The following is a 26,984-nucleotide window of genomic DNA, read 5'->3' on the forward strand; positions in this document are numbered from 1 at the left end:
TTTTGGGAATCCCGGGGAAATTTTGGGATCCTGGAGGGAATTTTGGGATCCCAGGAGGAATTTTGGGATCATTTTGGGATCCTGAAGGGAATTTTGGGATCCTGGGGGGGGGGAGTTTTGGGAATCCCGGAAGGAATTTTGGGATCCTGGAGGGAATTTTGGGACATTTCCCCTCCCAAAAACGAGGCGAGAACGGCGAATTTCAGGTTTTTTCCCCCCCAAAAAGCGGGAAAAGCTCCGGGAATTTCGGGAATTTCTGGAATTTCAGGAATTTCGGGAATTTTGGGAATTTCAGGAATCCTGGAGGGAATTTCGGGCTCATTTCTGACGATTTTTTTCTCATTTCCCCTCCCAAAAACGAGGCGAGAACGGCGAATTTCAGGTTTTTTCCCCCCAAAAAAGCGGGAAAAGCTCCGGGAATTCCGGGAATTTCAGGAATTTCAGGAATTTTGGGAATTTCAGGAATCCTGGAGGGAATTTTGGGCTCATTTCTGACGATTTTTTTCTCAATTTCCCCCCCAAAAACGAGGCGAGAACGGCGAATTTCAGGTTTTTTCCCCCCAAAAAAGCGGGAAAAGCTCCGGGAATTTTTGGGAATTCCGGGAATTTTTGGGAATTTTTGGGAATTCCGGGAATTCCGCTCACAGCTCCTCGTCCAGGCCGTCGCTCTCGACCGGGAAGTCGCCGGCGCGGACGCTCTGCGGCCGCACGAAGGCGCCGAACTTCGGGGGACACTCAAAGTAACGGCGGCCGCCCACGCTGGGAGATGAGAGACGAGAGATAAGGGATGAGAGATAAGAAATAAGAGATGAGAGATAAGAGATAAGAGATGAGAGATAAGAAATAAGACATGAGAAATGAGAGATTAGAGATGAGAGATGAGAGATTAGAGATAAGAGTTGAGAGATAATGGATGAGAGATAAGGGATAAGAGATGAGAGATAAGGGATAAGAGATAAGAAATAAGGGGAGATAAGAGATAGGAGGAAGAATAGAGATAAGAGATAAGAGATGAGATAAGAAATAAGAGATAAGAGATGAAATATGAGAGATAAGGGATAAGAAATAAGAGATAAGATATAAGAAATAAGATATAAGAGATAAGAAATAAGAGATAAGAGATAGGAGGGATATTAGAGATAAGGGGAGATAAGTGATAGGAGGGAGAAAAGGAATAAAGGAGAAATAAGAGATAACAGAGAGATAAGAGTGAGATAAATGAGAGATAAGGGGAAATAAGAGATAAGGGAAATAATGAATAATTAGAGATAAGAGATAAAGGAGAGATAAGAAATAATGAGGGAGATAATGGGATATAAGTGAGAGATAAGAAATAAGGGATAAGAATGAGATAAGGTATAAGAGTAGGTAAGAGATAAGGGAGGAGATAAGGGGAGATAAGTGAGAGATAAAGGGGGTAAGGGATTTGGGGTGATAAAAGATAACGGATTTGGGGTGATAAAGAAGAAAGTAAGGGAGTGATAAGAGATAAGGGAGATAAGAAATAGGAAGAGATAACAGAGATATAAGGGAGAGATAAGGGGAGATAATGGAGAAATAATGGGCAGATCAGGGAGAGATAAGGGATTTGGGGAGATAAGGGAGTGATAAATGGAGAAAACGGGAGATAAGAATAAGGTGGAGATAATGGATTTAGAGATAAGAGATAAGGGAAAGATAAGGGCGAGATGAAACTCTAGAACCACCCAAAACCTCTCCAAGACCTTCCCAAAACCCCTCCAGGACCCCCAAAACCCCTCCAGGATCCCCCAAATCCTTCCAGGATCCCCCAAAACCCCTCCAGGACCCCTCAAAATCCCCCCAGGACCCCCCAAAATCGCCTCAAAAGCCCTCCAGGACCCCCCAAGATCCCCCCAAACCCCTCCAAACTCCTCCAAGACCTCCCCAAATCCCTCCAGGGACCCCCAAAATCCCTCCAAGACCCCCCCAAAATCCCCCCAAAACCCCTCCAGGACCCCCCAAAACCCTCTCCAAGACCCCCCAAAATCCCCCCAGAACCCTCCAAACCCCTCCAGGACCCCCCAAACCCCCCTCAAAACCCCTCCAAGACCCCCCAAAACCCCTCCAAGACCCCCCAAAACTCCTCCAGGACCCCCCAAAACCCCTCCAAGACCCCCCCAAAATCCCCCCAAAACCCCTCCAGGACCCCCCAAAACCCCTCCAAGACCCCCCAAACTCCCCCCTCACCTTCCATCGTGCTTGCCCAGCGGCTCATCGTAGCGCACCCCCCACCCAAAATCCCGGCTTGAAATCCGTCTCACCTTCCCGGGCAAAGAAAAAAAAACCACAAAAAAACCATGAAAAAAAAACCGGGAAAAGCACAAAGAGGTGACAAAGAGGGGACAGAGAGGGGACAGAGAGGGGACACGCACCCACGAAGGCGATGGTGCCCCTGCGGCAGGGCTGGCCGGGCACGCGAACCTCGCAGCGGGCACCGAGCGGGAGCGCGGCCGCGGCCGCCGCCTCCTGCGCCCGCCGCTGCTCCCGCTCCCGCTCCCGCTCCTGCTCCCGCTCCCGGTCCCAGCGGCCCCACGAGCGCTGCCGCAGGAAGGAGCGCACCGACTCTGGGGACATCAGGGGACATCGAGGGGACGTCAGGGGGTGGCACTTTGGGGACAGGAAAGTGCTGGCCCCGTTCCCGTTCCTATTCCTGATCCCATTCCCGTTCCCATTCCCGCTCCCGCTCCTGCTCCCGCTCCCGGTCCCAGCGGCCCCACGAGCGCTGCCGCAGGAAGGAGCGCACCGACTCTGGGGACATCGAGGGGACATCGAGGGGACGTCAGGGGGTGGCACTTTGGGGACAGGAAAGCGCTGGTCCCGCTCCTGATCCCGTTCCTATTCCTGATCCCATTCCCATTCCTATTCCTGATCCCATTCCCGCTCCTGCTCCCGCTCCCGGTCCCAGCGGCCCCACGAGCGCTGCCGCAGGAAGGAGCGCACCGACTCTGGGGACATCAAGGGGACATCGAGGGAACATCAGGGGGTGGCACTTTGGGGACAGGGACGCGCTGGTCCCACTCTTGTTCCCGTTCTTATTCCTGATCCCATTCCCGTTCTTATTCCCGTTCCCGTTCCTGTTCTTATTCCCGTTCCCGTTCCTGTTCCCAGTCCCAGCAGCCCCAGGAGCACAGGGACTCTGTGGGGACATCAGGGGACATCAGGGGGTGGCACTTTGGGGACAGGAAAGCGCTGGCCCCGTTCCCGTTCCTATTCCTAATCCTGTTCCCATTCCTATTCCTGATCCCATTCCCGCTCCTGCTCCCGCTCCCGGTCCCAGCGGCCCCACGAGCGCTGCCGCAGGAAGGAGCGCACCGACTCTGGGGACATCGAGGGGACATCGAGGGGACGTCAGGGGGTGGCACTTTGGGGACAGGAAAGCGCTGGCCCCGTTCCCGTTCCTATTCCTGATCCCATTCCCGTGCCCGTTCCTGATCCCATTCCCGTTCTTATTCCTGATCCCGTTCCCCTTCTTATTCCTGTTCCTATTCCCGTTCCCATTCCTGTTCCCGGTCCCAGTGGCCCCAGGAGCGCAGGGACTCTGTGGGGACATCGAGGGGACATCAGGGGACATCAGGGGGTGGCACTTTGGGGACAGGAAAGCGCTGGCCCCGTTCCCGTTCCTATTCCTGATCCCATTCCCGTGCCCGTTCCTGATCCCGTTCCCCTTCTTATTCCTGTTCCTATTCCCGTTCCCATTCCCGTTCCCGGTCCCAGCAGCCCCAGGAGCGCAGGGACTCTGTGGGGACATCGAGGGGACATCAGGGGGTGGCACTTTGGGGACAGGAAAGTGCTGGCCCCGTTCCCGTTCCTATTCCTGATCCCGTTCCCGTTCTTATTCCTGATCCCATTCCCGTTCTTATTCCCGTTCCCGTTCCTGTTCCCGGTCCCAGTGGCCCCAGGAGTGCAGGGACTCTGTGGGGACATCAGGGGACATCAGGGGGTGGCACTTTGGGGACAGGGATGCGCTGGCCCCGTTCCCGTTCCTATTCCTGATCCCATTCCCGTTCCCATTCCCGCTCCCGCTCCTGCTCCCGCTCCCGGTCCCAGCGGCCCCACGAGCGCTGCCGCAGGAACGAGCGCACCGACTCTGGGGACATCGAGGGGACATCAGGGGGTGGCACTTTGGGGACAAGAAAGCGCTGGCCCCGTTCCCATTCCTATTCCTGATCCCGTTCCCGTTCCCATTCCCGCTCCCGCTCCTGCTCCCGCTCCCGGTCCCAGCGGCCCCACGAGCGCTGCCGCAGGAACGAGCGCACCGACTCTGGGGACATCGAGGGGACATCGAGGGGACGTCAGGGGGTGGCACTTTGGGGACAGGAAAGCGCTGGCCCCGTTCCCGTTCCTATTCCTGATCCCATTCCCATTCCCATTCCCGCTCCCGCTCCTGCTCCTGCTCCCGGTCCCAGCGGCCCCACGAGCGCTGCCGCAGGAACGAGCGCACCGACTCTGGGGACATCAGGGGACATCAGGGGACGTCAGGGGGTGGCACTTTGGGGACAGGGACGCGCTGGTCCCGCTCCTGATCCCGTTCCCGTTCCTATTCCTGATCCTGTTCCCATTCCTATTCCTGATCCCATTCCCGTTCCTGTTCCTGTTCCCGGTCCCAGCAGCCCCAGGAGCGCAGGGACTCTGTGGGGACATCAGGGGACATCACGGGGTGGCACTTTGGGGACAGGGACGCACTGGTCCCGCTCCTGATCCCGTTCCTATTCCTGATCCCATTCCCATTCCTATTCCTGATCCCATTCCCGTGCCCGTTCCTGATCCCATTCCCATTCTTATTCCTGATCCCGTTCCCGTTCCTGTTCCTGTTCCCGGTCCCAGCAGCCCCAGGAGCGCAGGGACTCCGTGGGGACATCAGGGGACATCAGGGGGTGGCACTTTGGGGACAGGGACGCGCTGTCCTCTTGTCGTAGTTGCTCTTGGCCGTCTCATCCTTGGACACTTGGAACGTGTCCCCAAACCCCCCAATGTCCCCAAACCCCCCAATGTCCCCAAACCCTCAATGTCCCCAAACCCCCCACTGTCCCCAATGTCCCCAACCCCCATAATGTCCCCAAACCCCCAATGTCCCCAAACCCCCAATGTCCCCAATGTCCCCAACCCCCTCAATGTCCCCAACCCCCATGTCCCCAAACCTCCAATGTCCCCAACCCCCATAATGTCCCCAAACCCCCAATGTCCCCAAACCCCCAATGTCCCCAAACCCCCCAATGTCCCCAATATCCCCAAACCCCAATGTCCCCAATGTCCCCAACCCCCCCAATGTCCCCAATCCCCCCAACCCCCCCCCCGTGGCCCCAGTGTCCCCAACCCCCTCAATGGCCTCAACTCCCCCCAATGTCCCCACCCCCCCAACCCCCCCCAATGTCCCCAAATCCCCCAATGTCCCCAATGTCCCCAACCCCCCTCAATGTCCTCAACTCCCCCCAGTGTCCCCAATGTTCCCCAACCCCCCCAATGTTCCCCAACCCCCCCCAATGTCCCCACCCCCCCCGACGTCCCCGATGTCCCCAAGGCCACCTGTCCTCTTGTCGTAGTCGCTCTCGGCCATCTCGTACTTGGCCACTTGCGTCAGGTCCTCGAACTGCCCGGCGCGGGCCCCGCTGCGGTCGGTCACCTGCCGGGGGGGGGGGGGGTGGCACCGTCCCTCAGCGGGGCCATCCCCGCCTTGGGGACACCGTGGAGGGGACGGGGAGGGGACATCGGGGACACCCACGTGCACGCGGCAGCCGTCGGTGACGGGGTAGGAGCCCAGCAGGGCCTCGTCACAGTCCAGCGTCCCCAAGGGCTCGTCCTCGGCGCCGAACAGCTCCAGCTCCATGCAGGACGCCGGGGAGCCAACCACCAGCTCCAGTTTGCACTGGGAACGGGAAATGGGGACACTGGGGACACTGGGAGTGGCACTGGGGACACTGGGAGTGGCACTGGGGACACTGGGAGTGGCACTGGGACATTCCCAGTGCAGCGTCCCCAAGGGCTCGTCCATGCTCCAGCTCCGTGTAGGACACTGGGCACGACACCAGCAGCTCCAGTTTGCACTGGGAACAGGGAAATGGGGACACTGGGGACACTGGGAGTGGCACTGGGGACACTGGGAGTGGCACTGGGGACACTGGGAGTGGCACTGGGACATTCCCAGTGCAGCGTCCCCAAGGGCTCGTCCATGCTCCAGCTCCGTGTAGGACACTGGGCACGACACCAGCAGCTCCAGTTTGCACTGGGAACAGGGAAATGGGGACACTGGGGACACTGGGAGTGGCACTGGGGACACTGGGGACACTGGGAGTGGCACTGGGGACACTGGGAGTGGCACTGGGACATTCCCAGTGCAGCGTCCCCAAGGGCTCGTCCATGTTCCAGCTCCGTGTAGGACACTGGGCACGACACCAGCAGCTCCAGTTTGCACTGGGAACAGGGAAATGGGGACACTGGGGACACTGGGAGTGGCATTGGGACACTGGGAGTGGCACTGGGGACACTGGGAGTGGCACTGGGACATTCCTAGTCCAGCGTCCCCAAGGGCTCGTCCTCGGCGCCGAACAGCTCCAGCTCCATGCAGGACGCCGGGGAGCCAACCACCAGCTCCAGTTTGCACTGGGAACGGGGAAATGGGGACACTGGGAGTGGCACTGGGGACACTGGGGACACTGGGAGTGGCACTGGGGACACTGGGAGTGGCACTGGGACATTCCCAGTCCAGCATCCCCAAGGGCTCGTCCATGCTCCAGCTCCGTGTAGGACACTGGGCAGGACACCAGCAGCTCCAGTTTGCACTGGGAACAGGGAAATGGGGACACTGGGGACACTGGGAATGACACTGGGAGTGGTACTGGGGACACTGGGAACGAGACTGGGAGTGGCACTGGGGACACTGGGAGTGGCACTGGGAGTGGCACTGGGGACACTGGGAATGACACTGGGGACACTGGGAGTGCCACTGGGGACACTGGGGACACTGGGAGTGGCACTGGGGACACTGGGGGTGGCACTGGGGACACTGGGGACACTGGGAGTGGCACTGGGGACACTGGGGACACTGGGAGTGACACTGGGGACACTGGGAGTGGCACTGGGGACACTGGGGCATTCCCAGTCCCAGTTCCCAGTCCCAGTTCTGGGGGTCCCGGTTCCGGGTCGGGATTTGGGGGTCCCAGTTCAGGTCCCGGCTCAGGTTTGGGGGTCCTGGTTTGGGATTTGGGGGTCCTGGTCCCGATTTGGGGGTTCCCGGTCCCAGTTTGGGGTTCCCTGTCCCGGATTTGGGGCTCCTGGTCCCAGTTTGGGGTTCCCTGTCCCAGATTTGGGGCTCCCGGTCCCGATCTGGGGGTTCCCGGTCCCATTGCCGTTCTCCCGGCCCGGTTCCCGTTATCCCGTTTCTCTTATCCCGGTCCCATTCCCGTTTTCCTATCCCATTCCCATTCTCCCAGTTCCATTCCCATTCCATTTTCCCGGTTCCATTCCCGTTCTCCCGGTTCCATTCCCGTTTTCCCGGTTCCATTCCCGTTATCCCAATCCAATTCCCGTTATCCCGATCCCATTCCCGTTACCCCCGGTTCCCTTATCCCGCTCCGATTCCTGTTATCCCGGTTTCCTTATCCGGCTCCGGTTCCCTTATCCCGGTCCCATTCCCCTGGTCCGGTTCCCTTATCCCAGTCCAATTCCCGTTATCCCGGTTTCCTTATCCCGCTCTGCTTCCCTTATCCCGGTCCCATTCCCCCGCTCCGGTTCCCTTATCTCGCTCCAGTTCCCTTATCCCGGTTCCCTTATCCCAGTTCCCTTATCCCGTTCCCATTCCTGTTATCCCGGTTCTGTTATCCCGGTCCGGTTCCCTTATCCCGGTCCAATTCCCGTTATCCCAGTTCCCTTATCCCGCTCCGGTTCCCTTATCCTGGTTCCATTCCCGTTACCCCCGGTCCCATTCCCGTTATCCCAATCCAATTCCCGTTACCCTGCTTCCATTCCCGTTATCCCGGTTCCCTTATCCCGCTCCGGTTCCCTTATCCCGGTCCCATTCCTTTGGTCTGGTTCCTTTATCCCGGTCCCATTCCCGTTATCCCAATCCAATTCCCGTTACCCTGCTTCCATTCCCGTTATCCTGGTTCCCTTATCCCGCTCCGGTTCCCTTATCCCGGTCCCATTCCTTTGGTCTGGTTCCTTTATCCCGGTTCCATTCCCGTTATCCCAATCCAATTCCCGTTACCCTGCTTCCATTCCCGTTACCCCGGTTCCCTTATCCCGCTCCGGTTCCCTTATCCCGGTTTCCTTATCCCGGCCCCATTCCCCCGGTCCGGTTCCCTTATCCCACTCCGGTTCCCTTATCCCGGTCCCGTTCCCCTGGTCCAGTTCCCTTATACCCATCCAATTCCCGTTATCCCGATCCAATTCCCGTTCTCCCGGTCCCATTCCCGTTACCCCGGTTTCCTTATCCCGCTCCGGTTCCCTTCCCCCTGTCCAATTCCCGTTATCCCGGTCCCGTTCCCGTTATCCCGCACCGGTTCCCTTATCCCGGTTCCCTTATCCCGCTCCGGTTCCCTTCCCCCTGTCCGATTCCCGTTATCCCGGTTCCATTCCCGTTATCCCGCTCCGGTTCCCTTATCCTGGTCCCATTTCCCCGCTCCGATTCCCTTATCCCGGTCCCATTCCCCCGCTCCGGTTCCCTTATCCCGGTCCCGTTCCCGTTATCCCGCTCCGCTTCCCTTATCCCGGTCTCATTCTCCCGGTCCGGTTCCCTTATCCCGCTCCGGTTCCCTTATCCCGGTCCCGTTCCCCCGCTCCGGTTCCCTTATCCCGGTTCCCTTATCCCTCTCCGCTTCCCTTATCCCGGCCCAATTCCCGTTATCCCGGCCCGTTCCCGGTCCCGTTCTCCCGTTCCCGGTGCCGGTACCTTGAGCTCGGCGATGGTGAGCGCGGGCGAGAAGCGTTTACAGGCACGGAAAGCGTTCAGGGAGCTGCTGACCGCCAGCCACACCGGGCCCGCCCCGGGCCCGCCGCCGTTCATGGCTCCGGTACCGACCGGGCCCTGCCGGTACCGCCCGACCGGAACCGAACCGGAGGCCCCGGACACACCCAGGCTCCTCCGGTAGCTCCCCGAGCCCCACCGGGAGCCTCCGGGAGCCTCCGGGAGCCTCCGGCTCTCCCGAACCGGGACCCCCGAACGGTTCCGGGCCCGCCCGAACCGGAGCCGCTTCTGGAACCTTCACGGGCCGCCACAGCCGGGACCGGTGAGGGAGCGGCCAATCAGAGCGGGCGGATGAGGTCACGTGGTAGAAACCGACCAATAGCGATCGAGAAGAGGCGGGACGAAGAGAAAATTACCGAATAGACGCATAAAGGGCGGGATAAAAGGGGGTTGACCAATAGGGAGAGAGAGAGGGAGGGGTAAAGAGAGGCTCAGCCAATAAAAAAAAGAGGAGGGCGTGTCTAAGAGCGAACGGACCAATAAAATAATGGCTGGGCGGGGTAAACAGAATCGACCAATAGAAATAACGCGTTGGCGGGTCTAGGGAGACTTGACCAATGAAAAGACGCAAAGTGAATGATTGACGGGTAGTTCGACCAATGGGATGAGGGAGGATGTGAGGGGGCGTGTCCGCGCAGCCATGGAGGGGGACGGAGCGTACGAGCCGGGCTTCGTGGGGATCCGGTTCTGCCAGGAATGGTGAGGGAAAACACCGGGAGAACACCGGGAAAACACCGGGAATGTGAGGGGGAAAACAGCGGGAATGCGCCGGGGCTGCTCGGGGACAGGCGGGAGGGGCAGGCGGGGTGCGGCGGGGAAAGGCGGGAATCGTGAGGGGAACACCGGGAATGGTGAGGGGAAAAATAGAGGGAATTGTGAGGGGAAAAATCGGGAATTGTGAGGGGAAAAATAGAGGGAATTGTGAGGGGGGAAAAGGGAATTGTGAGGGGGGAAAAGGGAATTGTGAGGGGAAAAATAGAGGAAATTGTGAGGGGAAAAATAGAGGGAATTGTGAGGGGGAAAATAGAGGGAATTGTGAGGGGAAAAATCGGGAATTGTGAGGGGGAAAATACAGGGAATCACGAGGGGGAAAAAGGGAATTGTGACGGGGAAAAACTGGGAATTGTGAGGGGAAAAATACAGGGAATCATGAGGGGGAAAACGGGAATTGTGAGGGGGAAAAACCAGGAATTATGAGGGGAAAAATAGAGGAAATTGTGAGGGGAAAAATACAGGGAATCATGAGGGGGAAAACGGGAATTGTGAGGGGGAAAAACCAGGAATTGTGAGGGGAAAAATACAGGGAATCATGAGGGGGGAAAACGGGAATTGTGAGGGGGAAAATACAGGGAATCATGAGGGGAGAAAAGGGGAATTGTGAGGGGGAAAAACCGGGAATTGTGAGGGGAAAAATAGAGGGAATTGTGAGGGGAAAGATACAGGGAATCATGAGGGGGAAAACGGGAATTGTGAGGGGGAAAATACAGGGAATCATGAGGGGAGAAAAGGGGAATTGTGAGGGGGAAAAACCAGGAATTATGAGGGGAAAAATAGAGGGAATTGTGAGGGGAAAAATACAGGGAATCATGAGGGGGAAAACGGGAATTGTGAGGGGGAAAAACCGGGAATTGTGAGGGCAAAAATAGAGGGAATTGTGAGGGGAAAAATCGGGAATTGTGAGGGGAAAAATACAGGGAATTGTGAAGGGGAAAAGGGAATTGTGAGGGGAAAAATAGAGGGAATTGTGAGGGGAAAAATACGGGGAATCATGAGGGGGAAAACAGGAATTGTGAGGGGGAAAAACCGGAAATTGTGAGGGCAAAAATAGAGGGAATTGTGAGGGGAAAAATCGGGAATTGTGAGGGGAAAAATCGGGAATTGTGAGGGGAAAAATACAGGGAATTGTGAGGGGAAAAATCGGGAATTGTGAAGGGAAAAATACAGGGAATCATGAGGGGGAAAAGGGAATTGTGAGGGGAAAAACCGGGAATTGTGAGGGGAAAAATACAGGGAATCATGAGGGGGAAAAGGGAATTTGTGACGGGGGAAAACCCGGGAATTGTGAGGGGAAAAATCGGGAATCGTGAGGGGAAAAATAGAGGGAATCGTGAGGGGAAAAATCGGGAATTGTGAGGGGGAAAATAGAGGGAATTGTGAGGGAGAAGATTGGGAATTGTGAGGGGAAAAATTGGGAATTTTGAGGTGAAATGAACAGGGATTTTGAGGGGGAAAATTGGGAATTTTGAGGTGAAAATTGGGAATTTTGAGGTGAAAATTGGGAATTGTGAGGGGAAAAATGGGAATTTTGAGGGGAAAAGTTGGGAATTGTGAGGGGAAAAATTGGGAATTTTGTGGGGGGAAAATTGGGAATTTTGGTGTGAAAGTTGGGATTTTGAGGGGGAAAATTGAGAATTTTGTGGCGGAAAATTGGGAATTTTGAGGTGAAAAGTTGGGATTTTTAGGGGGGAAATTGGGAATTTTGAGGTGAAAAATTGGGAATTCTGTGGGGGGAAAAATTGGGAATTTTGAGGGTGAAAAATTGGGAATTGTGAGGGGAAAAATTGGGAATTGTGTGGGGGAAAGGGCGGGAATTGCCCCCGGAGGCTCCCAGTAATCCCAGTTTCCCCAGTAACAACATGCTGTACCCCAAGGAGGACAAGGAGAACCGGATCCTGCTCTACGCCGTGAGTGCCCTGAACTGGGACCAGTTTGGGACTGCCACTGGGGCCTGAGCCCGCCCACTTCGTCCCAGTCTGGCCCAGTCTGTCCCAGTCCATCCCAGTCTGTCCCACTTCGTCCCAGTTTGGCCCAGTCCATCCCAGTGATCCCCAGTTCATCCCAGTCTGGCCCAGTCCATCCCAGTTTGGCCCAGTCCATCCCAGTGATCCCCAGTTCATCCCAGTCTGTCCCACTTCATCCCAGTTTGGCCCAGTTCATCCCAGTCTGGCCCAGTCCATCCCACTTCATCCCAGTCTGTCCCACTTCATCCCAGTCTGGCCCAGTCCCCTCCTAATCCTCTCCCAGTCCCTCCCAGTCCCTCCCAGTCTCTCCCAGTTGATCCCAGTTTGTCCCAGTGCCTCCCAGTCTCTCCCAGTTTGTCCCAGTGTCTCCCAGTCTCTCCCAGTGCCTCCCAGTTGATCCCACTTTGTCCCAGTTCATCCCAGTCCATCCCAGTTCATCCCAGTTTGGCCCAGTTCGTCCCAGTCCATCCCAGTTCATCCCAGTCCATCCCAGTTCATCCCAGTTTGGCCCAGTTCGTCCCACTTCATCCCAGTTTGTCCCAGTCCATCGCAGTTTGTCCCAGTCCATACCAGTTTGGCCCAGTCCCTCCCAGTCCATTCCAGTCCATCCCAGTCCCTCCCAGTCCATTCCAGTCCATCCCAGTCCCTCCCAGTCCATCCCAGTCCATTCCAGTAACTCCCAGTCCCTCCCAATCCCCTCCCAATAACTCCCAGTTTGTCCCAGTCCCTTACAGTCACTCTCAATCCCCTCCCAGTCCTTCCCAGTCCCTCCCAGTTCATCCCAGTCCCTCCCAACCCCCTCCCAGTCCCCTCCCAGTCTCTCCCAGTCCGTCCCAGTGCCTCCCAGTTTGTCCCAGTTGATCCCAGTTGGTCCCAGTTCATCCCAGTTGATCCCAGTCTGTCCCAGTCTGTCCCAGTTTGTCCCAGTCTGTCCCAGTTGATCCCAGTCTGTCCCAGTTGGTCCCAGTCTGTCCCAGTCTCTCCCAGTCTGTCCCAGTTGGTCCCAGTCGGTCCCAGTCTGTCCCAGTTTGTCCCAGTTGGTCCCAGTCTGTTCCAGTCTGTCCCAGTTTGTCCCAGTTGATCCCAGTCTGTCCCAGTTGGTCCCAGTTCATCCCAGTTGATCCCAGTCTGTCCCAGTCTGTCCCAGTTGATCCCAGTCTGTCCCAGTTTGTCCCAGTTCATCCCAGTTCATCCCAGTTGATCCCAGTTGGTCCCAGTTGGTCCCAGTCTGTCCCAGTCTGTCCCAGTTGATCCCAGTTGGTCCCAGTTGATCCCAGTCGGTCCCAGTTGATCCCAGTCGGTCCCAGTTGGTCCCAGTTGATCCCAGTTGATCCCAGTCGATCCCAGTCGATCCCAGTTGATCCCAGTTGATCCCAGTTGATCCCAGTCGATCCCAGTTGATCCCAGTCTGTCCCAGTGCAGGAACTGTGATTACCAGCAGGAGGCCGACAACAGCTGCATCTACGTCAACAAGATCACGCACGAAGTGGAGTGAGAGACGGGCCCAAATATTCCCAAAATAGCCCAGAAATAGCCCCAAAATATTCCCCAAATATCCCCAAAATATTCCCAAATTATCCCCAAAATATTCCCAAATTATTCCCAAAATATCCCAGAAATAGCCCCAAATGTCCCCAAAATATTCCTAAAATATCCCCAAAATATCCCTAAAATATCCCCAAATTATTCCCAAAATAGCCCCAAAATATTCCCAAAATATTTCCAAATTATTCTGAAATTATTCCCAAATTATCCTCAAAATATCCCTAAATTATCCACAAAATATTCCCAAAATATTCCCAAATTATCCTCAAAATATCCCCAAATTATACCCAAAATATTCCTAAAATATCCCCAAAATATCCCCAAATATCCCCAAAATATTCCCAAATTATCCCCAAAATATTCCCAAATTATTCCCAAATTATCCTCAAAATATCCCCAAATTATACCCAAAATATTCCTAAAATATCCCCAAAATATCCCCAAATATCCCCAAAATATTCCCAAATTATCCCCAAAATATCCCCAAATATCCCCAAAATATTCCCAAATTATCCCCAAAATAGCCCCAAAATATCCCAGAAATATCCCCAAAATATTCCCCAAATATCCCCAAAATATCCCCAAATATCCCCAAAATATTCCCAAATTATCCCCAAAATATTCCCAAATTATTCCCAAAATATCCCCAAAATATTCCCAAAATAGCCCCGAAATATCCCCAAAATATCCCCAAATTATCCCCAAAATATCCCCAAAATATCCCAGAAATAGCCCCAAAATATCCCCAAAATATTCCCAAATTATTCTGAAATTATTCCCAAATAATCCTCAAAATATCCCTAAATTATCCACAAAATATCCTCAAAATATCCCCAAAATATTCCCAAAATATTCCTAAAATATCTCCAAAATATCCCCAAAATAGCCCCAAATTATACCCAAAATATCCCCAAATTATACCCAAAATAGCCCCAAAATATTCCCAAATTATCCCCAAATTATTCCCAAATTATCCCGGAAATATCCCCCGAAATATCCCCAAAATATCCCCAAATTATCCCCAAAATACCCCCAAATTATTCCCAAATTATCCCCGAAATATCCCCAAAATATTCCAAAAATATTCCCAAAATATCCCCAAATTATCCCCAAAATATTCCCAAATTATCCCCAAAATAGCCCAAAATATCCCCAAAATATCCCCAAAATATTCCAAAAATATTCCCAAAATATTCCCAAAATAGCCCCAAAATATTCCCAAAATAGCCCCAAATTAGCCCCAAAATATCCCAAAATTATCCCCAAAATATTCCTAAAATAGCCCCAAAATAGCCCCAAATTATTCCCAAATTGGATGGATTTTTTTGGGGATTTTTTCGGGATTTTTTTGGGATTTTGTTTTTTTTTAATTCCCTGTAGATTGGGGTTAATTCTGGGTGGATTTTTGGGGATTTTTTGGGATTTTTGGGGATTTTGGGGTAATTTTGGATGGATTTTTGGGGTTTTGGGTGGATTTTTGGGTTTTTGGGTGGATTTTTTGGGATTTTGGGGTAATTTGGGGTGGATTTTTGGGATTTTGGGGGATTTTTGGGATTTTGGGTGGATTTTTTGGGATTTTGGGGTAATTTTGAGTGGATTTTTGGGATTTTGGGGTAATTTTGGATGGATTTTTGGGATTTTGGGTGGATTTTTTGGGATTTTTGGGGTAATTTTGGGTGTATTTTTTGGGATTTTGGGGTAATTTTGTGTGGATTTTTGGGATTTTGGGGTAATTTTGGATGGATTTTTGGGATTTTTTGGGGGATTTTTGGGGATTTGGGGTAATTTTGGGTGGATTTTTGGGATTTTGGGTGGATTTTTTGGGATTTTGGGGTAATTTTGGGTGGATTTTTGGGATTTTGGGTGGATGTTTTGGGATTTTGGGGTAATTTTGGGTGGATTTGCTGTGATTTTGGGTGGATTTTTGGGGATTTTTTTGGGGATTTTGTTTTGTTTAATTCCCTGTGCATTTTGGTGTAATTCTGGGTGGATTTTTGGGGGATTTTTTGGGATTTTGGGGTAATTTTGGGGATTTTTGGCAGCGAGCTGACGCAGATCATCGCGGACGTCTCGCAGGACCCGACCCTGCCCCCGCACCGAGGATCACCCCTGCCAGAAGTCAGCCCTGGGGACATTTTGGGGACATTTTGGGGGATTTTGGGGGGATTTTGGGGACATTTTGGGGGATTTGGGGACATTTTGGGGACATTTGGGGACATTTGGGGACATTTTGGGGACATTCTGGGGGATTTGGGGACATTTTGGGGACACTTGGGGACATTTTTGGGAAAACTTGGGGACATTTTGGGGACATTTGGGGACATTTTGGGGACATTTGGGGACATTTTTGGGACATTCTGGGGCATTTTGGGACACTTGGGGACATTTTTTGGGACATTCTGGGGCATTTTGGGGACATTTTGAGGACATTTTGGGGCATTTTGGGGACACTTGGGGACATTTTAGGGACATTCTGGGGGATTTGGGGACATTTTGGGGGATTTTTGGGGACATTTTGGAGGGATTTGGGGGATTTTGGGGACATTTTGGGAGATTTTTGGGACATTTGGGGACATTTTGAGGAGATTTTGGGAAAGTTTGGGGACATTGGGGACATTTTGGGGACATCTTGGGGACACCTGGGGACATTTTGGGGACGCTTGAGGACATTTTTGGGGACATTGGGGACATTTCGGGGACATTTTTGGGAAAATTTGGGGACATTTTGGGGGATTTGGGGACATTTTGGGGACACTTGGGGACACCTGGGGACATCAGAGCCACCTTGGGGACATTTGGGGACATTTTGGGGACATTTTGGGGACATTTTGGCGACAATTAGGGACATTTTTTGGACACTTGGGACATTTTTGGGAAAATTTGGGGACATTTTTGGGGGATTGGGGGACATTTTGGGGCATTTTGGGGACATTTGGGGGATTTTTGGGGACATTTGAGGACATTTTTGGGACATTTGGGGACATTCTGCGGATTTTGGTGACACCTTGAGGACATTTTGTGACATTTTGAGGAGATTTTGGGGACGTTGCGGACATTTTTGGGGACATTTTGGGACATTTTTTGGACATTTTGGGACATTTTTGGGAAAATTTTGGGACATTTTTTTGGGGACATTTTTTGACATTTTGAGGACATTTTGGGGACATTTGGGGACATTTTGGGGATATTTGGGACATTTTGAGGACATTGAGGACATTTTGGGGACATTTGGGGACATTTGGGGGATTTTGGTGACATTTTGGGACATTTTTTGGACATTTTTTGGACATTTTGGGGCCCCCAGGCCAGCTGTGCTGTCCCTGTGCAGGTGTGGTCACAAGGAGGCCGTGTTCTTCCAGTCGCACAGCGCCCGCGCCGAGGTGAGCCCCGAATCCCAAAAAACCCCCAAAAAAAACCCCCAAAATCCTCCCCAAAAACCCCAAAATTCTCCCCAAAAACCCCAAAATCCTAAAAAAAAACCCAAAAAAATCCCAAAATTCTCCCCAAAAACCCCAAAATCCTAAAAAAAAAACCCAAAAAAAATCCCAAAATTCCCAAAAAAAACCCAAAATCCTAAAAAAAAACCCAAAAAATCCCAAAATTCTCCCTAAAACCCCAAAATCCTAAAAAAACCCCAAAATCCCCAAAAAAAAACCCCAAAAAAATCCCAAAATTCCCCAAAAAATCCCAAAATTCTCCCTAAAAACCCCAAAATCCTAAAAAAAAACCCCAAAAAATCCCAAAATTCCCCTAAAAACCCCAAAATCCAAAAAAAAAACCCCAAAAATCCCAGAATTCTCCCCAAAAAACCCAAAATCCTAAAAAAAAACCCCAAAAAAATCCCAAAATTCCCCAAAAAAAACCCCAAAATCCTAAAAAAACCCCCCAAAAATCCCAAAATTCTCCCCCAAAAAAGCCCCAAAATCCTAAAAAAAAACCCCCAAAAAATCCCAAAATTCCCCCAAAAAAATCCCAAAAATCCCAAAATTCTTAAAAAAAAAACCCCAAAAATCCAACAGAACCCAAAAATTCCCCCCCAAAGAACCCCAAAATCCTCCCAAAAAACCCCAAAATCTCCTCAAAATCCTCCCACAAAACCCCAAAATTCCCAAAAAAAATCCCAAAATTCTCCCTAAAAACCCCAAAATCCTAAAAAAAACCCCAAAAATCCCAAAATTCCCCAAAAAAATCCAAAATTCTCCAAAAAAACCCCAAAATTCCCCAAAAAACACCCCAAAATCCTAAAAAAAAAACCCCAAAAAAATCCCAAAATTCCCCAAAAAAATCCCCAAAATTCTCCCAAAAAACAACCCCAAAATTCTCCCCAAAACCCCAAAATCCAAAAAAAAAACCCAAAAAAATCCAAAATTCCCCCAAAAAATCCCAAAATTCCCCAAAAAAATCCCAAAATTCTCCCCAAAACCCCCGAAATCCTAAAAAAAACCCCCAAAATCCTAAAAAATAACCCAAAAAATCCTAAAATCTCCTCAAATCCTCCCAAAAGAAACCCCAAAAAATCCCAAAATCTCCTCAAATCCTCCCCAAAAAAATCCCAAATTCCCCCCAAACAATCCCAAAATCTCCTCAAATCCTCCCAAAAAACCCCAAAATTCCCCAAAAAAACCCAAAAAATCCAAAATCTCCTCAAATCCTCCCAAAAAAATACCAAAATTTCCTCAAAATCCTCCCCAAAAAATCCCAACATTCCCAAAAAACCCCCAAAAAATCCAAAAAAACCCAAAAACATCCCAAAATCCTCCCTAAAAACCCCAAAATCCTCCCTAAAAAACCCCAAAAAACCCAAAATCCTCCCTAAAAACCCCAAACCCCCCCCAAAAAACCCCAAAAAATCCCAAAATCTTTCCCCAAAAAAACCCCAAATCTCCCCCAAAATCCTAAAAAAAAAATTCAGTTTTTTTTGTTTTGTTTTGGGATTTTTTTGGTTTTTTGGGGGGGGATTTTGGGGTTTTTTAGGGAATTTTTGGGGATTTTTGGGGGAGTTTTTTTGGGATTTGGGTTTTTTTTGGGAGGAGGTTTTTGGGATTTGGGTTTTTTTTTTTTAGGAGATTTTGGGTTTTTTTGGGGGAGTTTTTTGGGGTTTTTTGGGGGGATTTTAGGGAGGGATTTTGGGTTTTTTTGGGGGATTATGGGGGGGATTTTAGGGAGGGATTTTGGGGTTTTTTGGGGGAGTTTTTTGGGGTTTTTTGGGGGGATTTTCGGGAGGGATTTGGGTTTTTTTGGGGGATTTTAGGGAGGGATTTGGGTTTTTTTTGGGGGAATTTTAGGGAGGGATTTTGGGTTTTTTTGGGGGGGAATTTTAGGGAGGGATTTTGGGGTTTTTGTGGATTTTTTTGGGGGGTTTTGGGAATGGATCCCAGAGGATTTTGATTTTTTTTAGGGAGCAATCCCAGGGAATTTTGGGAAGAATCTTTGGAAATTTTTGGGGAGGGGTCTTGGAGGATTTGGGGATGATCCTGGGGGGATTTTTTTGGGGTGGGAGATGGAAAATTCTGCAGGAATGTCCCCAAAATGCCCCAAATTTCCCCCAAATCCCACAGGACGCGATGAGGCTTTACTACGTGTGCACGGCCCCGCACTGCGGCCACCGCTGGACAGAGTGACCCCAAAAGTGACCCCAAAAGTGACCCCTGGACCCCAAAAATGACCCTAAATGTGACCCCAAATGTGACCCCAAAAGTGACCCCAGGAGTGACCCCAAATGTGACCCCAGGACCCCAAATGTGACCCCAAGAGTGACCCCAAAAGTGACCCCCAGAACCTCAAAAATGAACCCAAAAATGGACCCAAAATGGGACTCTGAAAGTGACTCCGAAACTGACCCCAAAAGTGACCCCAAATGTGACCCCCAAATGTGACCCCAGGACCTCAAAAATGACCCCAAAAGTGACCCCAAAAGTGACCCCTGGACCCCAGGAGTGACCCCAAATGTGACCCCAGGACCTCAAAAATGACCCCAAAAGTGACCCCAAATGTGACTCCAAATGTATCCCCAGAACCTCAAAAATGAACCCAAATGTGACCCAAAATGGGACTCTGACTCAAAGTGACCCCAAAAGTGACCCCAGGAGTGACCCAAATGTGACCCCAAATGTGATTCCGAAAATGACCCCAAGAGTGACCCCAAAAGTGACCCCAGAACCTCAAAAATGAACCCAAAAATGGACCCAAAATGGGACTCTGAAAGTGACTCCGAAAATGACCCCAAATGTGACCTCAAAAGGGACCCCAGGACCCCAAAAGTGACCCCAAAAGTGACCCCAAATGTGACCTCAAATGTGACTCCAAAAGTGACCCCAAAAGTGACCCCAGAACCTCAAAAATGAACCCAAAAATGGACCCAAAATGGGACTCTGAAAGTGACTCCGAAACTGACCCCAAAACTGACCCCAGGAGTGACCCCAGCACCCCAAATGTGACCCCAGGAGTGACCCCACGAGTGATCCCAAATGTGATTCTGAAAATGACCCCAAGAGTGACCCCAAATGTGACCCCAAATGTGACCCCAGAACCTCAAAAATGAACCCAAATGTGACCCAAAATGGGACTCTGAAAGTGACCCCAAAAATGACCCCAAAAGTGACCCCAAATGTGACCCCAGGAGTGACCCCAAATGTGACCCCAGGATCTCAAAAGGGACCCCAAATGTGACCCCAAAAGTGACCCCAGAACCCCAAAAATGAACCCAAATGTGACCCAAAATGGGACTCTGAAAGTGACCCCAAAAGTGACCCCAAATGTGACCCCAGCACCCCAAATGTGACCCCAGGAGTGACCCCACGAGGGATCCCAAATGTGATTCTGAAAATTACCCCAAGAGTGACCCCAAATGTGACCCCAAATGTGACCCCAGAACCTCAAAAATGAACCGAAATGTGACCCAAAATGGGACTCTGAAAGTGACTCCAAAAATGACCCCAAATGTGACCCCAAAAGTGACCCCAAATGTGACCTCAAATGTGACCCCAAATGTGACCTCAAATGTGACCCCAGCACCCCAAAAATGACCCCAAATGTGACCCCAAATGTGACCCCGAATGTGACCTCAGAACCTCAAAAATGAACCCAAAAATGGACCCAAAATGGGACTCTGAAAGTGACCCCAGGAGTGACCCCAAAAGTGACCCCAGCACCCCCAGGAGTGACCCCAAATGTGACCCCAAATGTGACCCCAGAACCTCAAAAATGAACCCAAATGTGACCCAAAATGGGACTCTGAAAGTGACCCCAAAACTGACCCCAAAAGTGACCCCAAATGTGACCCCAGGAGTGACCCCAAATGTGACCCCAAAAGTGACCCCAGAACCTCAAAAATGAACCCAATGTGACTCAAAATGGGACTCTGAAAGTGACGCCAAAAATGACCCCAAAAGTGACCCCAGGACCCCAAATGTGACCCCAAATGTGACCCCAAAAGTGACCCCTGGACCCCAAATGTGACCCCAAATGTGATTCCGAAAGTGACCCCAAGAGTGACCCCAAATGTGACCCCAGAACCTCAAAAATGAACCCAAAAATGGACCCAAAATGGGACTCTGAAAGTGACTCTGAAAATGACCCCAAATGTGACCTCAAAAGGGACCCCAGGACCCCAAAAGTGACCCCAAAACTGACCCCAAAAGTGACCCCAAAACTGACCCCAAAAGTGACCCCAAATGTGACCCCAGCACCCCAGGAGTGACCCCAAAAGTGACCCCAGAACCTCAAAAATGACCCCAAATGTGACCCAAAATGGGACTCTGAAAGTGACTCCAAAAGTGACCCCAAAAGTGACCCCAAATGTGACCCCAGGACCCCAAAAGTGACCCCAAATGTGACCCCCAAATGTGACTCCAAATGTATCCCCAGGACCTCAAAAATGACCCCAAAAGTGACCCCAAATGTGACCCCAGGACCTCAAAAATGAACCCAAATTTGACCCCAAAAGTGACCCCAGCACCTCAGGAGTGACCCCAAAAATGACCCCAAATGTGACTCCAAAAGTGACCCCAAAAGTGACCCCAGAAACTCAAAAATGAACCCAAAAATGGACCCAAAATGGGACTCTGAAAGTGACCCCAAAACTGACCCCAGGAGTGACCCCAGAACCCCAAAAATGAACCCAAATGTGACCCAAAATGGGACTCTGAAAGTGACTCCAAAAATGACCCCAAAAGTGACCCCAAATGTGACCCCAGGAGTGACCCCAAATTGTGACCCCCCAGGATCTCAAAAGGGACCCCAAATGTGACCCCAAAAGTGACCCCAGAACCCCAAAAATGAACCCAAATGTGACCCAAAATGGGACTCTGAAAGTGACCCCAAATGTGACCCCCAAAAGTGACCCCAAATGTGACCCCAGCACCCCAAATGTGACCCCAGGAGTGACCCCACGAGTGATCCCAAATGTGATTCTGAAAATTACCCCAAATGTGACCCCAAATGTGACCCCAAATGTGACCCCAGAACCTCAAAAATGAACCCAAATGTGACCCAAAATGGGACTCTGAAAGTGACTCTGAAAATGACCCCAGAAGTGACCCCAAAAGTGACCCCAGGACCCCAGGAGTGACCCCAAAAGTGACCCCAAATGTGACCCCAAATGTGACCCCAGAACCTCAAAAATGAACCCAAAAATGGACCCAAAATGGGACTCTGAAAGTGACCCCAAAACTGACCCCAGGAGTGACCCCAAATGTGACCCCAAAACCCCAAAAATGAACCCAAATGTGACCCCAAATGTAACCCCAGCACCCCAGGAGTGACCCCAAATGGGACCTCAAATGTGACCCCAGAACCTCAAAAATGAACCCAAATGTGACCCAAAATGGGACTCTGAAAGTGACGCCAAAAGTGACCCCAAAAGTGACCCCAAATGTGACCCCAGCACCCCCAAAAATGACCCCAAATGTGACCCCAAAAATGACCCCAAAAGTGACCCCAAAAGTGACCCCAGAAGGGATCCCTGAGACCCCAAAATTCCCATTTTTCCCCCAAAATTCCCCCAATTTCCCCCCCAAAAATTCCCATTTCCCCCAAAAATTCCCATTTTCCCCAAAATTCCCATTCCCCCCCCAAAAATTCCCCCCAATTTCCCCCCCAAAAATTCCCATTTTCCCCCAAAATTCCCAATTGTCCCCCCAAATTTCCCATTTTCCCCAGAAAATTTCCTGATTTTCCCCCAAAAATTTCCCAAATTTCCCCAATTTTCCCCACAAAATTCCCAATTTTCTCCCCAAAATTTCAACTTTCCCCAAGAATTTCCCATTTTCCCTCAAAATTTCCCCAAATTTTCCCCCAAATTCCCAATTTTCCCCCAAATAATCCCATTTTTCTCCCCCAAAAATTTGCATTGTTCTCCCAAAAAAATCCCATTTTCTCCCAAAAATTTCCCAATTTCCTCCAAATTTCCCCCCAAATTTCCCCAATTTTCCCCCAAAATTCCCATTTTTCCCCACAAAATTCCCAATTTTCTCCCCAAAATTTCAATTTTCCCCAAGAATTCCCCATTTTCCCCCAAAATTTCCCCAAATTTTCCCCCCAAAATTCCCGATTTTCCCCCCAAATATTCCCATTTTTCTCCCCAAAAATTCCCATTTTTCCCCCAACAATTTCCCAATTTCCCCCAAATATTCCCAATTTTCCCCCCAAAAATTCCCATTTTCCCCCAAATTCCCAAATTTTCCCCAAAAATTCCCAATTTTCTCCCCAAAATTCCCAATTTTCTCCCCAAAATTTCAACTTTCCCCAAGAATTTCCCATTTTCCCTCAAAATTTCCCCAAATTTTCCCCCAAAATTCCCATTTTTCCCCCAAAATTCCCGATTTTCCCCCCAAATATTCCCATTTTTCTCCCCAAAAATTCCCATTTTCCCCCCAAAATTCCCATTTCCCCCCCAAATTTCCCATTTTTCCCAGAAAATTTCCTGATTTTCCCCCAAAATTCCCGATTTTCCCCCAAATATTCCCATTTTTCTCCCCAAAAATTCCCTTTTTCCCCCAACAATTTCCCAATTTCCCCCCAAAATTCCCATTTTTCCCTCAAAATTTCCCCAAATTTTCCCCCCCAAATTCCCATTTTTCCCCCCAAAATTCCCGATTTTCCCCCCAAATATTCCCATTTTTCTCCCCAAAAATTCCCATTTTCCCCCAACAATTTCCCAATTTCCCCCAAAATTTTCCCCAATTTTTCCCCAAAAATTCCCAATTTTCCCCCCAAAAATTCCCATTTTCCCCCAAAATTCCCAATTTTCCCCCCAAAAATCCAAACTCAAACCCACAAAATTTTTGGGGAATTTTTATTCCGATCCACCAAAATTTTCCGGGAATGGGGAACGGGGGCGGGGATTAAATAAGACAAAAAAGGAGGGAAAAACCCCAAATTTTTTGGGATTTTTTGGGGGAATTTTCAGGGAATTTGGGGGAAATTTGGGGAATTTTCCCCTCATCCCAAAAATAGCAAAAAACCGGGAAAAAATTCCAAGATTTGGGATAAAAACGGTGCCATTTATACAAATATAGTGGTTTAGAAATGGGAATTTTTGGGGAATTTTGGGGATTTTTGGGAATGAAGGGGGAGGGGTTTCAAACCCTGAGCCGCTCCAGGAAATAATTTAGGAAATTTTAGGGATTTTTAGGGAATTTTTGGGATTTTTAGGGAATTTTTAGGAGATTTTTAGGAAATTTTAGGGAATTTTTAAGGAAATTTTAGGGATTTTTTTTGGATTTTTAGGGATTTTTTTGGGATTTTTGGGGAATTTTTAAAATTTTTAGGAAATTTTAGGAATTTTTAGGGAATTTTAAAGGAATTTTGGGGAATTTGTAAGAATTTTTTGGGAATTTTTGGGGATTTTTAGGGAATTTTTAAGGAATTTTTGGGAATTTTTTAGGGATTTTTTGGGGAATTTTTAAAGGAAATTTTGGGAATGTTTGGAAATTTTTGGGGAATTTTTAGGAAAATTTTAGGATTTTTTGGGAATTTTTAGGCATTTTCAGGAATTTTTTAGGATTTTTAGGCAATTGTAAGAATTTTTTGGAATTTTTTAGGATTTTGGGGGATTTTTTAGGGAATTCTTAGGAAATTTTAAAGTAATTTTTTAGGATTTTTAAGGAATTTTTAGGGAAATGTTGGGAATTCTCAAAGGAATTTTTGGGGAAATTTTGAGAATTTTTGGGGGAATTTTTAGGGAATTTTTTGGGGAAATTTTGGGAATCTTTGGGGGAATTTTTAGGGATTTTTGGGGGGGAATTTTGAGAATTTTGGGGTAATTTTTAGGGATTTTTTGAGGGAACTTTGGGGGAATTTTTTGGGATTTTTAGGGAATTTTTTAAATTTTATTTTTAGCGAATTTTTGGGGAATTGTAGGAAATTTTTGGGGATTTTTTGGGGGGAAATTTTTAGGGATTTTTGAGGGAATTTTGGGGGAATTTTTTTGGATTTTTAGGGAATTTTTAAAATTTTATTTTTAGGGAATTTTTTAGGAATTGTAGGAAATTTTTGGGAATTTTTGGGGGAATTTTTAGGGATTTTTTGAGGGAATTTTGGGGGAATTTTTTGGGATTTTTAGGGAATTTTTAAAATTTTATTTTTAGGGAATTTTTTGGGAATTGTAGGAAATTTTTTGGGAATTTTTGAGGGAATTTTTGAGGGAATTTTCAGGGATCAAAGTGCCTGGATCGCCACGCCCTGGAAGCTCCTTAATTATTATTAATTCTCCCTCATTAATTATTCATTAATTATTCATTAATTAAAGATCGGAGCCCTCCCCAAATGAGGGGGGGGAGGGGCTCTTATTGCCTTGGGGGGGAGGCCCCGCCCCCATTCCCAAAATTCCGGCCCCGCCCCCTTTTCCCGACCAATCCGGGAATTCCGGGGAGGGGGAGGGGCCTCTGGAAGCTTCTGGAATTCCTGGGAAATTCCGGAATTTCTGGGAAGTTCGGGAATTCCGTGGAAAGTTCTGGAATTTCGGGAATTCCGTGGAAAGTTTGGGAATTCCGTGGAAAAGTTCTGGAATTTCTGGAAGCCCCTGGAATGTTCTGGAAAGTTCGGGAATTCCATGAAAAGTTCAGGATCCCTGTGGAAGCACCTGGAAAGTTCTGGAATCCTGTGGAAAGTTCTGGAATATCCAGGAAAAGTTCTGGGATTCCCTGGAAAGTTCTGGAATTTCTGGAATCCCATGGAAGGTTCTGGAATTTTTGGAATTCCCTGGAAAGTTCTGAAATTTTTGGAATTCCCTGGAAAGTTCTGGAATTTCTGGAATCCCATGGAAGGTTCTGGAATTTTTTGAATTCCCTGGAAAGTTCTGGAATTTTTGGAATTCCCTGGAAAGTTCTGGAATTTCTGGGAGCCCCTGGAAAGTTCTGGATCTCCGTGGAAAGTTCTGGAATTCCTGGAAAGTTCGGGGTCCCTGTGGAAGCACCTGCAAAGTTCTGGAATTTCTGGAAAGTTCTGGAATTTCTGGAATCCCCATGGAAGGTTCTGGAATTCCTGGAAAGTTCTGGAATATCCAGGAAAAGTTCTGGAATCCTGGAAAGTTCTGGGATTCCTGGAAAGTTCTGGAATTTTTGGAAAGTTCTGGATCCCCTGGAAAGTTCCGGAAGTTCTGGAATTCCTGGAAAGTTCGGGGTCCCTGTGGAAGCACCTGGAAAGTTCTGGGATTCCTGGAAAGTTCTGGGATTTCTGGAAGGTTCTGGAATTTCTGGAAGGTTCTGGAATTTCCTGGAAAGTTCTGGAAGTTCTGGAATTCCTGGAATGTTCTGGATCCCCTGGAATGTTCTGGAATTCCACGGAAGGGACTTGATCCCCTATGGAAAGTTCTGGAATTCCACGGAATGTTCTGGATCCCCTGGAATGTTCTGGAATTCCACGGAAGCTTCTGGATCCTTCTGGAATGTTCTGGGATCCCTGGAATGTTCTGGAATTCCATGGAAGGTTCTGGGATCCCCCTGGAATGTTCTGGATCCTCAAGAAGGGACTTGATCCCCTCTGGAAGGTTCTGGAATTCCACGGAATGTTCTGGAATTCCACGGAAGGTTCTGGATCCCTCAAGGCGCTTCTGGATCCCCTGGGAATGTTCTGGGATCCCCTGGAATGTTCTGGAATTCCACGGAATGTTCTGGATCCACAGGAAAGGTTTTGGTCCCTTCTGGAAGGTTCTGGGATCCCCTGGAATGTTCTGGGATCCTGGGAAGGGACTTGGTCCCCTCTGGAAAGTTCTGGAATTCCACGGAAGGTTCTGGATCCCTCAAGAAGCTTCTGGATCCCCCTGGAATGTTCTGGGATCCCTGGGAAGGGACTTGATCCCCTATGGAAGGTTCTGGAATTCCATGGAAGCTTCTGGATCCACTGGAATGTTCTGGAATTCCACAGAAGGTTCTGGAATGTTCTGGGATCCCCTGGAATGTTTTGGTCCCTTCTGGAATGTTCTGGATCCCCAGGAAGGGACTTGATCCCCTATGGAAGGTTCTGGAATTCCATGGAATGTTCTGGGATCCCCCTGGAAGGTTCTGGGATCCCACGGAAGGTTCTGGATCCTTGAGAATGTTCTGGATTCACCTGGAAAGCTCTTGGTCCCCTCTGGAAGGTTCTGGATCCCTCGGGATCTCTCGGGAGAGGTCTCGGATCCCAAAATCCCAGCAGATCCCAAATTCCAGCCGATCCCGAACCCCAAATCCCAGCAGATCCCAAATCCCAGCAGGTCCCGGGTGGATCCCAGGGAGCCC

General features: G+C 49.8%; 2 protein-coding genes and 3 long non-coding RNA genes across 6 annotated transcripts; 3 read left to right on the top strand and 2 right to left on the bottom strand.

The window, feature by feature from the left end:
• Window positions 1–538: 538 nt before the first annotated feature.
• On the bottom strand, window positions 539–5,884 carry LOC128802737 (tubulin-folding cofactor B-like). Its single transcript, XM_053969297.1, is given in 6 exon segments — window positions 539–759; window positions 2,209–2,249; window positions 2,251–2,282; window positions 2,394–2,585; window positions 5,545–5,641; window positions 5,741–5,884. Coding segments are annotated over 6 exon segments (585 nt in total). The 5' UTR covers window positions 5,846–5,884; the 3' UTR covers window positions 539–641.
• A 3,718-nt stretch (window positions 5,885–9,602) lies between these two features.
• Window positions 9,603–19,047, top strand: POLR2I (RNA polymerase II subunit I). The gene is given in 7 exon segments (XM_053969296.1): window positions 9,603–9,679; window positions 11,610–11,664; window positions 13,139–13,212; window positions 15,309–15,354; window positions 15,356–15,384; window positions 16,595–16,646; window positions 18,825–19,047. Coding segments are annotated over 7 exon segments (378 nt in total). The 5' UTR covers window positions 9,603–9,620; the 3' UTR covers window positions 18,888–19,047.
• Window positions 19,048–19,394: 347 nt separating this feature from the next.
• On the bottom strand, window positions 19,395–20,077 carry LOC128802738 (uncharacterized). 2 transcript variants are annotated; one of them, XR_008435565.1, is made up of 3 exons: window positions 19,881–20,077; window positions 19,520–19,647; window positions 19,395–19,474 (listed from the first exon to the last, which is right to left on the bottom strand). It is a non-coding gene; the product is annotated as an uncharacterized LOC128802738 (long non-coding RNA). The 2 variants fall into 2 exon arrangements; XR_008435564.1 differs by having other exon boundaries at window positions 19,402–19,426; window positions 19,488–19,647.
• Window positions 20,078–20,326: 249 nt separating this feature from the next.
• LOC128802739 (uncharacterized) lies at window positions 20,327–21,328 on the top strand. The gene is made up of 3 exons (XR_008435566.1): window positions 20,327–20,425; window positions 20,931–21,110; window positions 21,280–21,328. It is a non-coding gene; the product is annotated as an uncharacterized LOC128802739 (long non-coding RNA).
• Window positions 21,329–26,014: 4,686 nt separating this feature from the next.
• Window positions 26,015–26,611, top strand: LOC128802740 (uncharacterized). The gene is made up of 3 exons (XR_008435567.1): window positions 26,015–26,154; window positions 26,395–26,414; window positions 26,596–26,611. It is a non-coding gene; the product is annotated as an uncharacterized LOC128802740 (long non-coding RNA).
• The last annotated feature ends 373 nt before the right edge of the window (window positions 26,612–26,984 follow it).

Source organism: Vidua macroura, unplaced genomic scaffold (genome assembly GCF_024509145.1).
Source record: "Vidua macroura isolate BioBank_ID:100142 unplaced genomic scaffold, ASM2450914v1 whyUn_scaffold_161, whole genome shotgun sequence".
Taxonomy (NCBI): Eukaryota; Metazoa; Chordata; class Aves; order Passeriformes; family Viduidae; genus Vidua; species Vidua macroura.